Here is a 14,139-nt window from a genome sequence, read left to right on the forward strand (position 1 = left end):
TTCATCGTGCACTTCCGTGGACCTCCTTTCGACTTTTCCGTCTACGTACGAACTAAAAGCAAGCAGGGCAGACGAAAAGCAATACCGAGACGAACAGTCGGATACATCCGCCCGGGTCATGGCGGTCACAACTCGTGATCGCAATCTCTCGCCTCTGAAACCTATCATTTGCTTACTACTCTAGATTTTCTATTGTAAATTTTGCGAGGTCCTGGAAAGGTCGGGCCATCTCGATACCTGGGTTACCCGGGTACTTTATGGGTGAGCCTGCCGTTTCATTGCCGGTCACTTCTAAATACGCTATGTTTACCGTGATGTTTCGAAAGCCAAACCAGGGTCCAAGACCGCATCTCGGAGCCAGCGGCATATTTTGATACTAGCGCATTAAGAAAATGTAGTACTTTTCATGACAGGCTTCACTTTTGAGTGTTTCTGGTATGATACCCTGCTTCATTGCACATACGCTCGGTTCCCGATTTATACGCTTGAGCCCGACGGGTTTTCAACGTCACGGCCAATTTCACGTTGTAATTTTCATGTCATCTTATCCTATGGCACACAACTGCTGTGCGCTGCGGTCATCGGCGTACAGCCCATATTAGACACGCAGCTGATTCTTCAACAGACAGGGCTGACTCACGACGCGTCCTTTCTTTTGAGATTCTTTATTCGTTTTCTTAGGATTTTCGCTGGCTAGAACTGACTTACTATGTTTTTACTGCGGTTCCCACTGGCGTTTGGAGTGTCATTATTGTCGTAGTTTTCACTATACGAAGAGGGATAAAACGAATCTGGGACTGGATAGGAGTCGCCACAACTTTGCAGCTGTATACATCCGTCCCTTCCATGGCCTGTCTCGCTCATTTAGAGTCTTCTGCTTTCTTTACCGGCAAAAAAAAGATTAAAGAGAAGACTCGAGCAACAATATAAGACACGGTACCTGTAGAATAGCGCGGATGAGTCGAAATAGCATGCCCATGTTCGTCTATTGTTCCCTGTATCCGTTGGTCCCTATGTTGTTTTGCGGTACGATCGGGCAGGATCCGATGCGCTTGCCACTTACATCCACAACGTCGTTCATATCCTTAGAAGAAACGAGGTGCCGCGACCTTTCCAAGGTTCCAACATCACACAGGACCGCTCGGTAGATACCCATTTATTGTCAATTTTCTGCGATTTGGACTTGGGTACAGCCACTATACAGACGGATAGCAGGGGCCGTATCTGCTTGGACCTGGCAAGGCCTCTGATCGGAGGTGCTCTGCCTTCTGTCACTCGATGGTCGGCCACCTGTGGCTTTCTTCACTTGCTCATGGACGGCAACATAGCCTGATCTTCGCCGCTATTTTCGGTCTCGTCCATCAGACCAGAGCCTTTAGCCGCCACCACGCTCTTGGCTGCTTGGGTAGTCTGGCCGACGGGGCAAGCCGTCGTCGACCGCAGTCGGCGCAGGTTTGCCCGTCATCTATCCACTCAGGGTACGCCCGGCTTCCTATGCCCTGCAATCGCTCCATTTTGCCTAATGCGTGAAAGAGGTGGCGTGTCTTCATGAACAGCAAAGAGAGGAAAAAGAAAGACTAGCCAAAAAGCGAGCGGGCCAACGAACAAAGGCGAAAAGAAACGATGCTGAAAGCGAGATATCGAAGTGGTCAGCAGGACCTGATTTGTGGGAGGGGGTAAAAGTGTAATGAACGTGGCAAAAAGAAAAACGGACCCTGATCAACAAACCAACGTATCTTGTGCATTGCGTAAAGCGGCTGTTTTATACATTATCTCCTAAGGGATAGTTTTGTTTAGCTATTACATTGAATGTCATAATTAATATAACGCGTTAACCTTACTATATATATATATATATAAAAATGCTATCCAAGGAACTCAGTGGTCTGCAGTATTTTACCCACTAACGTTGTTGCCAGTTGGTGATCAACGACCGATAACCAAATACACGATTCCTGGATAATTGGCGTTTCAAAATAGAGCCCAGAAACGACTGAAACATGAAATTGCTTGATAGTGTTGGTTAATGTGCACAGTGTATCGGTATAATGTCTCGTGTAATAGCGTTCATCACAAGATCTTCCATTATGCCCATTCGCCGTTGACATCAAATTTAGATCTGTCGAATACTCTGACAGCCCACCCAAACAAAACTTGTTGAATAGCCTGCTCCTGAGGCATGGTTAGTTTTCAGAGTCAGAAGAACTTCGATCTGTATTTATGTTCGAGAACACGTATTTTCTACACAAAACGCATCAAGCTAATGTGACGTTCGTTTGTGTTCCAGGTAAGCACGAGGCCGCCTAGTAAACCACTTGAAGTAAGTTCTCAATAATATTGTTACGCTTAAATGAAACTATTTTATATTCCTAATGATATAATTTTATTTTGCAGAATTTGTTATATGTATATGGTCGTCATGTCCATACTTGCTGGACTCTTGTTTAATACTTAGCAATTCAATGGGCTCAGATATGGATGGTCCGACGGGCATATCCCAGAGCATGCTTATGCTCTTAAGCAAGCATCCCTACACTAATTGACCTCTGTGAGCCAGTACGCCACCTCGTTGGAAGGCTTACGGTCTTTTTTCACAGACTTTAATTAGCCACGATTGCGCAACAGTTTATACAACATGCAGATAAATTTGTTTAGGCATACGCTCATATTTCTGCAAGAGGTATGGCGGTACGGTGTGTTCTACACTGGACATCACAGTCAAAATGTATCCGAAAATTTACTTTCTATCCTCAGTACGCACATCCTGTAGATCTCGGGCAAGCCAGCCGTCGCTTTTGCATCAAGAAAAAATGTTCTTCATCAGAAAAAAATCGAAAACGATTGGTTGCTTTAATCTTACGAGAATTTTATGACAAATATTACCAGTCAGATCTCTTGGTTTTACAGTCCTCAGAATTTCTCTGACTAAAGACAAACTTAACTGAAATTCGCACTGTTTTTTTTTGTTTCGTTGACTTACCATTTTGTTGCATTGAAACTTACTTCTACTTCGTCTGCAGCTGGGTACTCATTTGTAAAAAAGTGTATAAGGGACTCGGGATAACCCAACAAGTTCTTTTCAATTTTAACAGGAAGTCGTCCAACAAAGAGTGTGCCCACTGCTGTCCGCTACTTTCTGCTTTAGAAAGAACTGATTTCGGTCCGGTAAAAGAAATAGCCGAAAAGTACTACACTCATCCCGGCAAAGATAATCCCAATTTAAGCCCGAACTCGTATACTCAGGTATACGAAGTATAATAATGAGCATTTGCGGATGCGTCATACGTTATGGTAAACAAATTTATGTTGGCTGTATCCGTTCTATCATTTATTTAGAAGCAGATGAAAATATAGCGAGTTAAAAAAATACTGCGGACTCACTGTGGGGATTGGCAAGTAGTTTTACATACATTCAAGTATTGTGTACGACTCTTCTAAGAAAGGAGCTACTCATTATATAAATTGTTCACCTATTATACTCTACTGTGACTGCTTCATTCGTCAATAACGATCGAGTACGTAAGTACAGCGGCGTCACTTTAAGCCTTTGAAAAAACATGTTCCACAAAATATTTATATTTACGTCGAATTACGACAACGAAGCTTTTTACCGCAGGAACAAGAATATTGCTTGACCCCCAGACGTTTGTTCATTTCTATTTAGTTTCTGAGTGTCGTATTTGGCCATAGAGCTGAGCTCCGCACAACTTCAGATTAGAAATCATAAAGAAACATCGAGAGCTGCGATAAATCTAATGTCAGGCGCCAGTTTTAGATGTTTTATCTTATTTAATCAATTAAATACATTCTATACCGCCTCCTCGCAGGAAAAAAAGAACTAACATTGTCAAGCACCTAATGTATAACCGGCAATGGCAGAACATACTGGCAATCTTATTTTCCAAACATCGTGCGTCTTGAGTATACCCTTAGCTAACTACTAGCCTGGTAGATTACAACGGGCAAGAAGGCCCTGCCCCTGTAAAAAGTAATGAAATTATGTGATTATGATAGAATACGGTAGATAGCGACTGGCTGGTGATTTTAATGGGCGTACTTTGTGACAACGGATGAACAGAAACAGATCAGTCAATGTCTGCGCGTATAATAATCATTATATAATGTTTATTTCGTAAGCACTATTGCGCCCCGTTAAGTTCACTAGGCAGTTGACATTTATCTCGGATAGTAAGGCATAACTTAGAACACGGCTTCCGTAACTGCCTCGAACGTCTCATTCTTAAAACAGAAAATATTGCGCAAAATCTCGTTCATAAATACCTAACTCTACACAGTACGAAATAGCAATGCGTTATGAAGACCGTCAACATTTTATAACGCTTTCAAGACGTTTATAAATTTTCTTTTTCCTGGAAATGAGCAATTCTACTATAAATTACGGAAGTTCTGGCCTTTATTTTATTATTATTTCTTCAGTCATATTAAAAGCGATAAACTTTTATCTTCTACGGGTCGAACTATCTCCACATCGGCACTTCCACAATGGGCATTATTAGTTGCGGAGCGACCGAACGAACATTTTTTTATGAACAGCATAAAAGAATGAAAAACATTTTCCGCCTGAAGCTCAGTTACATATTGCTTGCATACACTGATATTGTCGTACGGTTGTTTTTACTATCATCAGTCGAACGGGTTGCAACATGACGAAAACCCTGTTAGCCCATACGATATAAATCAGCGTGCGAAATATATCAACAAAACGGTGGTATTACAACTTGCCTTCCGCAGAAATGAGGGCCCTTGCGGGGTGCTCAAATGCGCTTCGTTTATTGGTTGGTTAGATTGGCCAGGCTCTATGGCTCTGTGAGGAACGCCATTGCGAAAGATATCATATTATCATTGTATTTTGGTCTCGATTCCCGCCTTCGCTTGCCCCCGGCTTCTACTTCGTATCTCTCTCTATATCAAAACCCCTCAAAACGAACTCATTGCCCGTTACTGCGTCGGTTCCCTTCGTTTGAGTGCAGCAGGCCAATGTCAGATTTGTAGCACCAGCGGCGTCAAGAGCAAAATTGACAGTACCTACATTGACGTTAGCTTAGACTATGATACCGAATCGGCCTCCACCTCTCTATCACTGCTGCTCGTACTGTCTATGTAGGGTGGCAGGGGTCGACAGATATAAAAATGCGAGACAAAACCTTGCTCACCACAGCCACCGCCATGAGTCAAGAACTAGCAAATGAACGAGCGAGCGCAAGTGTGATTTTAGAGAGCCATCGCCGCCGCCGCTGCGGTCGCTTGCCCCTTGGTAGAAGTATCACAGTCATGCCAAGTGCCGCTTTGAGCAAAGCGACATATCTAACTTTCCTATCGAATTCAATCGACACGACACTGTAGACAGTATTCCCAGTTCAGAAGTGTTGCTTGGCTGGCGACTGGCTGGCTGATTACAACTATCGTCCCGACCGCGCTCCTAACCACGCTTGCCTTCACAGTAAATAGCGCACCGCTTGCTAGCTTTCTGCTCTAGCCGGCAAAAAAAAAACTGGGAAAGAAGCAACCGATGTCGGAAGGGGGCGTTGCCGCCCAAAAGAGAAGGCGGAAAAGGCGCTGCCACTAGCTATCCAAAAAGTCAGGCAGAACAAGTAGAGCTTTACTTCGTCCTCGAGTCGGCCGCCGTAGCCATCGCCACAAGTAGAACCCCGATTCAACGCCGGCGAACGGGCTAGCGGTCGGTAACGTCTGGCTGCCTGCGGAGAGTGGAGCTGCGGCTGAAACCAGAGCAGGGCCAAAACAGGCCCAGCGTTGTAAAAGACGGCTCCGCTCGACTTAAGAAGCGATTACTTATAGCACCCAAGAGGAAGAGACAAGCAAGGCGAAGCGATCGAAGACTAGGGTTGCTGTCTGTTCAGGACGACGACGACGACGACGACGACGACGACGACGACGACGACAACAACGATAATGCTGTTCCCGCCAAATATGCATAAGACTTAGGACTGACTTCCCTGTGTTCTCTTAGAAGATATTGTAGAGCTACGATGGCTGGCGAGCATTAGGTGGCGTTGGTTTCGTGAAGGCAGTTCGACTCGGTTGCTTGATTTCTTCTTGTGCTGGTTTCCCTTAACGTTTTTGCCTCAAAATATATTTTTGGAGATGTTGAATTGTGTTGACAAACGTGGAACTTGAGCGATGTTGCAATGCTACTTCATTCAGATTGCCTTCGTCGACGTGTCGGCCTACCTATCCGAGGGAGGTCGGGCTGTTACGATCGATGCAGCGAAGGCGCTAAAGACGGCTGGAATTTGTCCTAGGGAATCCCATACCTTAAAGCCAGCGATAGTGCAGCAGCAAAATGGCAAGCTCAAAATATCAAATACGACATCTCGGGTAGTAATGTGGTAGTGGCCTTACAATCATAACAGTGACCGCGGATGCTCTTGCCTCATAAATCCACCCATCCGTCTCACCACTTCCCCCCGTATAACGTCTCCTTTTCCCTTCATTTCCTCCTCTGCCTTTATTTTCTCATCATACGAAAAGTGCGGTCCTCTTCCACTGAACCCCTTTTTTTCCCCGCACATTTCCATACCGAAGTCAAGCCGGCAACGTCTAGTCGCTGCCTGGTCGGATAGCTTCGGCAGACTTGTGCTCTGTTAGGCCCTTGGGTTCTATAGTTGCTTTTGTGTGAGCATGTCCGTGTAAGTTTGGTCAATGTGACGATGGAATGGTTGTCGCGGCGAGTAACAGCAACCAACAGACGGCCAGAGTTGGACGGCGCAGGGTTGTCTTGACTAAGTAAAGACGGTCTGACGGAGAGTCTGAGGAACACTGTGATCCACTGTCGCGTTGGCAGTGATGTCACGACCTAAGGAGGAAACGCAACAGATGGAGTAACGCTTGAAAAACATACGACGGACCCGACAATAATGATGATGATGGAGATATGTTGACTGATGCTGGCCATCGCGCGATGTTTGGGAATGATTACGGAACGGCCAGCGGAAAAGGGCGGCCGCTAGGGGCTGGGAACCGAAAGACCAAGTACAGACAGTGCAATGTGGATGTTGTGATGGGAGCATAAAATGAGGTTTTAGTGCCTCTTGACTTTGAAATGTGCAATGCGAGAAGAGTAGAGAAGCGGAAAAGGCTACAAGAGACGAGGCTGCAATGGCGGCAACAGGCGTTTCAGCGAACGAAGCGATACTACCCGCCAATGATGTTCGGTTCAGAAGTAATAGGAGGAGAAAAGATGGGTGACGATGATATAAGCCGACCCGATCCCCAATCCTGTGACCCCATCGCTCCTCGCTTCTGTTCTTAAGCGGTGAATTTCTAAAATGTCAGGACTTACCCCCTTTCGCCGTTTCAATCTTTGCACTCCTCTTACTTAATACATCACAACATTGCGATCAGCATCTCCATAATAATCTACTGGCCCTGGAGATAGCATTTGTGACAGAGACAATGTTTGGCTCAACCGTCTCGACGATCCCTCCCGCTCCCCTAACTGCCAAGGCCGGCATCTGAATGAACTCATATAGGAGTTCATTATATTTACATACATGTATCAGTAGTGGTAACATATCCACTATAGATCGAAGCGAACGAGATGTGCCAAGAAAATGCGAATCAGAGCCAAAAGAGACGATATTATGAAGTAGCCCTCACGAAGGCAGCAAAAGCGTTCGCAGTCGCTGTGCTAGCCCTGATATTTCACGAAGGACTGTTCCACAGTATTTCCTGACACCAGCTTTTGCTGCTCGTGTTGTCGCTGTTACTTTCTGACACCACTCCGACACCAGACGCAGGCCGTTTTTCGGCAGCAGCAACACTAGTAACGGCCGACTTCAGTACGGCTGCTAAAGTCGCCGCTGTATTTCAAAACTAACTGTGGTATGGGTGGTCACAGAAGCCTGTGGGGCAATCAGGCAAGACAGCCAGTCAGCCAAAGCAAGCAACGGCCACCCGGCTAGCGTTAAACAGCTAGAGGCAAACGGGTCTTTCACTATTTTTGCGGGTTACTTAGGTTGTTCTTCGTTGAAAACTTTACAAATACTCGTTTGCGATGGTCGTCGCTAGCGCTATGACTATCATTACCGACGAACCTTTGCACTTCGAACGGTGGTAGTAGAGAAAGACGAAAGGGGGCATGCAGAAGGAAAAAGTAAGATAAGGCAAAGGGAGGAACTGGTGCTATTGTCGCCACGGCCACCGTCACAAGGGCCGTCGCCAGTGACCTACCCGAGTTTTGTGATCAGGGGAAGGAAGGACAAAGCACAGTGGCGTCCATGTACTCCACCAACACCCAAGCCCCCCGAGCCTCAGCCTGCCGAAACGGCAGCATCATTCCAACAACCCCCGCTGATATCCTGCTAAGCGACAACGGCGGTCCGGCCGGCAGCAGAGCGCGTTTTTTCTCAGTAGTCTACAATCACTATATGACAGACGCCATCTATTTCTTGATGGCACCCCGGCCCATTCCCTCAGTCCCGTTCATCACTAGTCTCGCTACTCTGCTATATCCCGTACTATTATTACTACTAGTTCCCGAGAAGCGACCGACTCTTGCCGCGGGGTTGCATTCCTTACGATGTCTTCAAAAGCTTCGTAAGCCTTTGAGACTAGCGTTTCGCTTGGCCGCCGGTCTCATCCCCATCATGGTGCTACAAACCTCGACAGCCGCGGAACAGCGACAGCGTCAGTCGCAGTGGAAGCCAATGAGAAGCGAATGGGATAGAACCACCAGAAATGATGGGAAGTGGCCCCCGGTGGCTGCACGAAATTAAGCCATGGCCATGGCGGCTCAAGGAAGACTCGGACTCTGACTCCAAAGGACTCGAGTCTCTACGCAAGCAAGAAGTCAACTGTACTGGCTGGATGGCTGGATAGCGACCCTAGCAGAGGGTTGATGTTCTGATGCGGTTCTTCCTAGTCCTCACCCACATAAATCCATCTCCTTCACCTTACTGTAAGGCGCTACCATAACCAGCCAACCTATGTCACCAGTCGGAGGCTACATTTACTCAACTAGGCTGGAACGACCTATCCTCCGTCTTTGCTGCTCAGCTAGCCGCAGACAGTCTATCTTTTCAGTTGTATCCAGTAGCAGCTAGTGGACGCTCGCACGAGACGCGAACGAACGAACGAACAAACAGACCGAAAATGCCCTGGTATTCCCGACGTCAGCAAGATAGTTGTTTAACACAGGAACAATAACGGACTGCTTGCTTCAAGTTCTTTTTAGGCCATATTCTCTCAGCGTAGCTACTCGATCATGTTCTGCACGTGTCCTGGTTATCTTGCCTTTTCCTTCCCCCTCGGCCTTTCGGGAGCCTTCTTCATCTTTACCGCGGTCTGTTTATTTTATCTGGGACTACAGCCAAACAGAGTTGAATAGTCGGGCAATGAAGTCTAGCTATACAGTGCTCACAAGCACTTCGCTTTAGTCAAACGGTAACCGTGGCAGTCGTTTTAGTGGGAAGCTTTTCTCCCTTGCGTAACTTCGGCAGCTTGACCAGACAACAACAGCAAGCAAGCGAGCCAAACGTCAGCGTGCCTTCTTCCAATTGTAGTCGACACGAATGGGCAAATTGATGGGATCTTGCCATGTCGGTTGAAGACAAGACTAGGCATTACCACCTTGCTACAACAGCCAGTAGCTAACCTCTCTTAACTTTAACTTTTGGGAAAATGCTCTACAAAGATACGTGGTTAAGTATGAAGCAGCAATTGCAGCAGTAGCAGCGAAGGATGACGGCTAAGACACCAACTTGTTCAAAGATCAGGTACTCCTTACGCAGCGAGTTGTGCAGAAAATGAGATCGGCATGTTTCGGACCCATGTATAGACGAAAAGCCAAATGCACCCCTGTTAGATGCGACTGATCAATCAGCACCAGTATCCACGTGATGTTGGCATGACATTTTCATTTTCGATGCTCTGCAGAGTATACAAAAGGAATAGCGCATACACGCGCACACATAACCGAAGCGCGAGGCAGTTGAGCGAAAATGCTGCGCGTCAAAAACATGCTCAAAGCTCCCCTCGTTTGTTTTTTGCCCACTAAAATTTCCAGTTTAATCGCATGACTGCTAATTTTTCGATATCGAACGAATCAAAAACAAAGCAAAAAACATGAACGACGACGATCCATAGAATACTACTAGATAACTATAGGTAAAAAAACGTAACCGAATATATGACACAATTTCACAAATGCTGCTTCTCAATGTTGGCCTCCCTTGACGCTTTCAGCCCTGGCATTACGAGTGGACTAAAAGCCAAGACAACACATGCCTTCGTATGCATTACAACAAAATAAATCTGCTGCTGTACAAGAACGAGGATACGTTCTTCCACTACTGCACGAATAAGAACAAGAGTACAAGGTTAGGCCACAAACCATAAACCTACTTTTACCTTTCCTCCAGCGCCACTCGTCAGCCTCAGCCGTTCGCTGTTTTCATGCCTTTCGAGCACACAGAACTCCAAGCCCTTGACAGCCGAATCTAGTTTGAGAGACGACTTGCGCTTTTCCTGCTGCTAGCGGTGGCATTTATGCGGCCTTTGGACACAGACGGACGGGCGTCTACGTTCCTCCAAATGACACTGCTCTCCAAAGATTGCGCAGCGATCCGCGAAAAGGAGACTAAAGGCAAAGCGACGATCTGTCGTGTCTTCTAGGAAGTGAGACAGTTCTATCATGTCTTATCGAATCAAAGCCATCCAGAGCGAGGTCGCCATTTGCGGCGATTGCGACGTTTCCTATAAACGTGATGGACCGAATGAAGAAGAAGACCAACGAAAAAAAATAGTGCTGGCGCTAGTAGCAGCATCTCACCTTTTGTTTTTGTCTTTTGATCTGTCCTTTGATCTGTAAATCATAGCTGATCAACCAATGTTCTGCAGGAGTGCTCACAACAATCTCCGATCTCTCCGGATATGTTTGGTTGACTGTCGATCTGTCGTTTACTTGGCTTACTGAACATTAGTTTAGATGACCGTGAAGGTGAAGCTGGCCTCATGCAGGCTAACCATACGTGTTTAACCACAGCAAGGGTCACAATCACTTTGTATATTCGTATAGCATTTACGACAAATTTCGCATTGATGCCCCCCTGTAAATACTTTTATTCCGTTTGATTTACTTCTACCACTTCGTATGTTGCAGCCACCTATGAATTAATTCCTCGTTAGTTCTCATCGACGGCTAAAACCACTGCTGTTTTCACTTTTGCCACCGTCATCTCTATAATCATCACAGCTTCCCGGCGAGGGCCTAAAGTCTGCAAACCCCTGTATATGTGGATGTGCATGTAGTTTATCAATTGGTGTGTGCCTTTATAGCTAGCAGCAGCAGCAACACGAGTGGCAGGACTCCCGCTGCAATCATGTGCGAATATCAATGGGATACCTCCACCATCGTTAGCACCGACGCTAAAATTAAGACTATCATGCGCTCACTCGCTGACCGCTCAGCTGACTGGCCAGCCTCCTGGGTAACGCTTTCCGTTTTTGTGCTGTCGATCCCTCTTTCCGTTATCCCAGGATGTCTTTCTTTGTCTAGAACTCGCACAGGAGCATACTATGGCTAAAAGGTTAGAATGGAGTCGAACGGGATTATAGAAGAGGCAAAGGATAACATGGAACGGTAAGAGCTGAGGAATCTGCAGAAGAGCACACGACGGAAGCAGGTGGTAAGATCAGCAGGCCCAAATGCAGCCGAAGACAAGAATTACACGCTAAGCAGTAAAGTGCTGCTGTGCCATGCGCAACGTATCTGCGTAACCACCAGAATAAAGGGGGATAACACAATGTAGAGCGAAGTTGGAACCGGCTATGAAATAAACGTCAAAAAGCAACTCAAGGGCATTCTCGTCGCGGCAATAACACACACGCGAGAAAGGGAGAACAAAAACGAGAGGGGAAAATGCAAAAACAAAGAGAAGCTACGCAAGGAAATGGCCGTGGTCGGACGTGACCAAGAATCCAAAATTCAAATGGTAGGTTATGTATTTTCCTTCCAACTGCTGGTGGCGGTGGGAACATAGCACTCCCAGTTAAGCACGCTCCATTAGCAGCAGCACTAACAACAGCTTCGGCTAGAAATACAGACGTGCTTTATTTCTCCATCTATTTGGTTTTCTATGCCATAAGAAGCAGCAACAGCGGCCAAACCGTTATCTCTGGGAGCAAAGCTGGAATACGACAAATAGAGGCACAGCCGAGTTGACGTTATCCACCTGTTTGCTCTCCTGACGCTTGCTTGTCTGCCTCTCACTATGGCACAAGATCGAACGGCAGAATAATCTGCGCTATTGCCACAAGCAGCAAACGCGCTATCGCCAAGAACACCGCCATAAGCCACAAAGTCGAAGGAAGCCGGCGGTGACTCTTTCGTGCAAATGTGATCACGCCGGACGGAAGCCGACCAACAAGCCGCCATGGCCGATAGCATCAAAGACTATGGCGACATCCTGAAGATACATCGTGACATTGCGACAAGAAAGGCTAGGCGAACGTAGAACATTTAATCTGCGTATCACGCTTGCTTGCGCATTCGTTGCTTGCCCGAATCGGCCAGAAGCAAACTTCTGAAGGGTTTGCTGCTGCTGCACCCGGCTACCAGCAACAACATCGCTAACGACAGAAGAGGTAACAGCGAGGCTACGTCTCCGAAAGGAGTCAGCGCGGAGGAGTTACGTTCCGGACCATCACAAAAGCTACTTCCCCATCTGTCCAGCCAGATTCACGTCGTAATTTTCCTTTTTCAGCCAAATACCTAGCAGCAGCAACAACACTAGTGTCGGCCGCTGGCTATAAGGAAGCAGGCAGGCATGCAGACTCACTGGTTGACTAGCGAACTAGGCTGTCGGACATGCCGAATACTACGGAGCGCTTATCCAGCCAGAGGGTCATTGTGCACTTGATGGTCGCTCGTGTCTTGTGTACAAACGCCTTCACAGTCTGTATCTCTCGCAGCTCTTCTGTCTTTCGCCGGCAGCCGTCAACACCACTGATGCGTACAACAGCCACGCACTAGCATAGCGAGAGTAGAACTGGCTGTAAAGGAGAATCGGTTGCTGCATATGCAGCAGGAGGGTAGATATTTGTGCTGTTGTTGCCATACATTTCTCCGTTCTACTCCTGATGCTAAAGCCGCCGTTAAAACGCGTCGTAGCTTATCGCCGCAGCGGTACCGCTATTCCCTAGGGAGCAGACGCAGCGACGACTTCGGAACAACTGTGCGAATGGCTTGCTGTCTCTCTGACCAGCTAAATTCGATAGAGGTTCCGGTGACGACCGTCGCCACAGAGCAGCCGCAAAGCTTGTCCGATCACTCTCAGGGATGGACGATCTCAAGAACCCTTCCTAAGCAAGCAAAGCGAATCTCTAATCTTGCTAGCAAACCCGTGTGTACTCTCAGGACATTACAGAGTATCCAAAACCCGTACAGTTTTATCATTTGGACTAGTGAGCCCAACAGCTACACGATCGCGTGTGAATTTGGAGGCACTAGCAGCAGGCAAGATTCAGAAAAGCCTTGTGCCTTAAGCCATGCCTCTTGTCGAACGAACCAGCGTAGCATGACCGACACGGTTCCGACAGAAAGACGGCATTTGACAGCAAAATTTCGTTAAGGTTCTGTCTGTGTGTCTTGCCTCGCGTCTCGTTTATCTTTCTTTGCCGCTCACGTTCCCCTGCTCGTTCTGGGTGGTTCGAGTCTCTGGCCTTGATTTGTGCTGTTGTAACCGCTGGTCGTCCTGCCTTTTACTTTTTGGCAACTTCATATCCTTTTCGGCTCCTGTTTTGTGCCCTCTTTAGCTTTGGAATTATACTTCTGTCGCTACTGCAAGCGCGCCTTCTCGGCTGCTGCTGCCCTCGTCGCCTATTCGTCTGTATCGCTCAAAAGGAGCACGGTCAGTGTTTTTGTGGTGTGCCACCCTCCGTCGGACGATAATGTGATGGCTAGCCGGCCGGCCTTTACAGTCGACGACCCCCGATGACTTCGTCGACCATTCTTCGCCATGGCAGTAGCAGCCCTGAAGGCTTGGCTGCCCCTGGTGGCCTCCTCACCACTTAGCGAGGTTGTCCGTGTATCAGCCTCCCAACCTCCTTCTCTCGCTCTCACTTTCTCCCTTTCCTTTCGTGGGCCTTCCTTTCGTAGCC

The 14,139-nt window shown here is 47.2% G+C and overlaps 1 protein-coding gene across 7 annotated transcripts in view; it reads left to right on the forward strand.

Annotated features, from left to right (window-relative positions):
* Window positions 1-14,139, forward strand: part of LOC111251532 (nucleolysin TIAR-like) — a 249,310-nt gene that overhangs the window by 54,628 nt on the left and 180,543 nt on the right. For 5 of the 7 annotated variants that reach the window (XM_086991128.1, XM_086991129.1, XM_022808177.2 and 2 more), the window contains exon 2: window positions 2,288-2,320. The exons of 1 other annotated variant lie outside the window; for it this stretch is intronic. In XM_086991128.1, coding sequence (XP_086847254.1) covers window positions 2,288-2,320 — 33 coding nt within the window. Of the gene's footprint in view, window positions 1-2,287; window positions 2,321-10,240; window positions 10,359-14,139 lie in introns of those variants that run through there. One more of the 7 variants, XM_086991131.1, reaches the window with a different exon arrangement.

Source organism: Varroa destructor, unplaced genomic scaffold (assembly GCF_002443255.2).
Source record: "Varroa destructor unplaced genomic scaffold, Vdes_3.0 BEIS01000005.1, whole genome shotgun sequence".
Lineage (NCBI taxonomy): Eukaryota > Metazoa > Arthropoda > Arachnida > Mesostigmata > Varroidae > Varroa > Varroa destructor.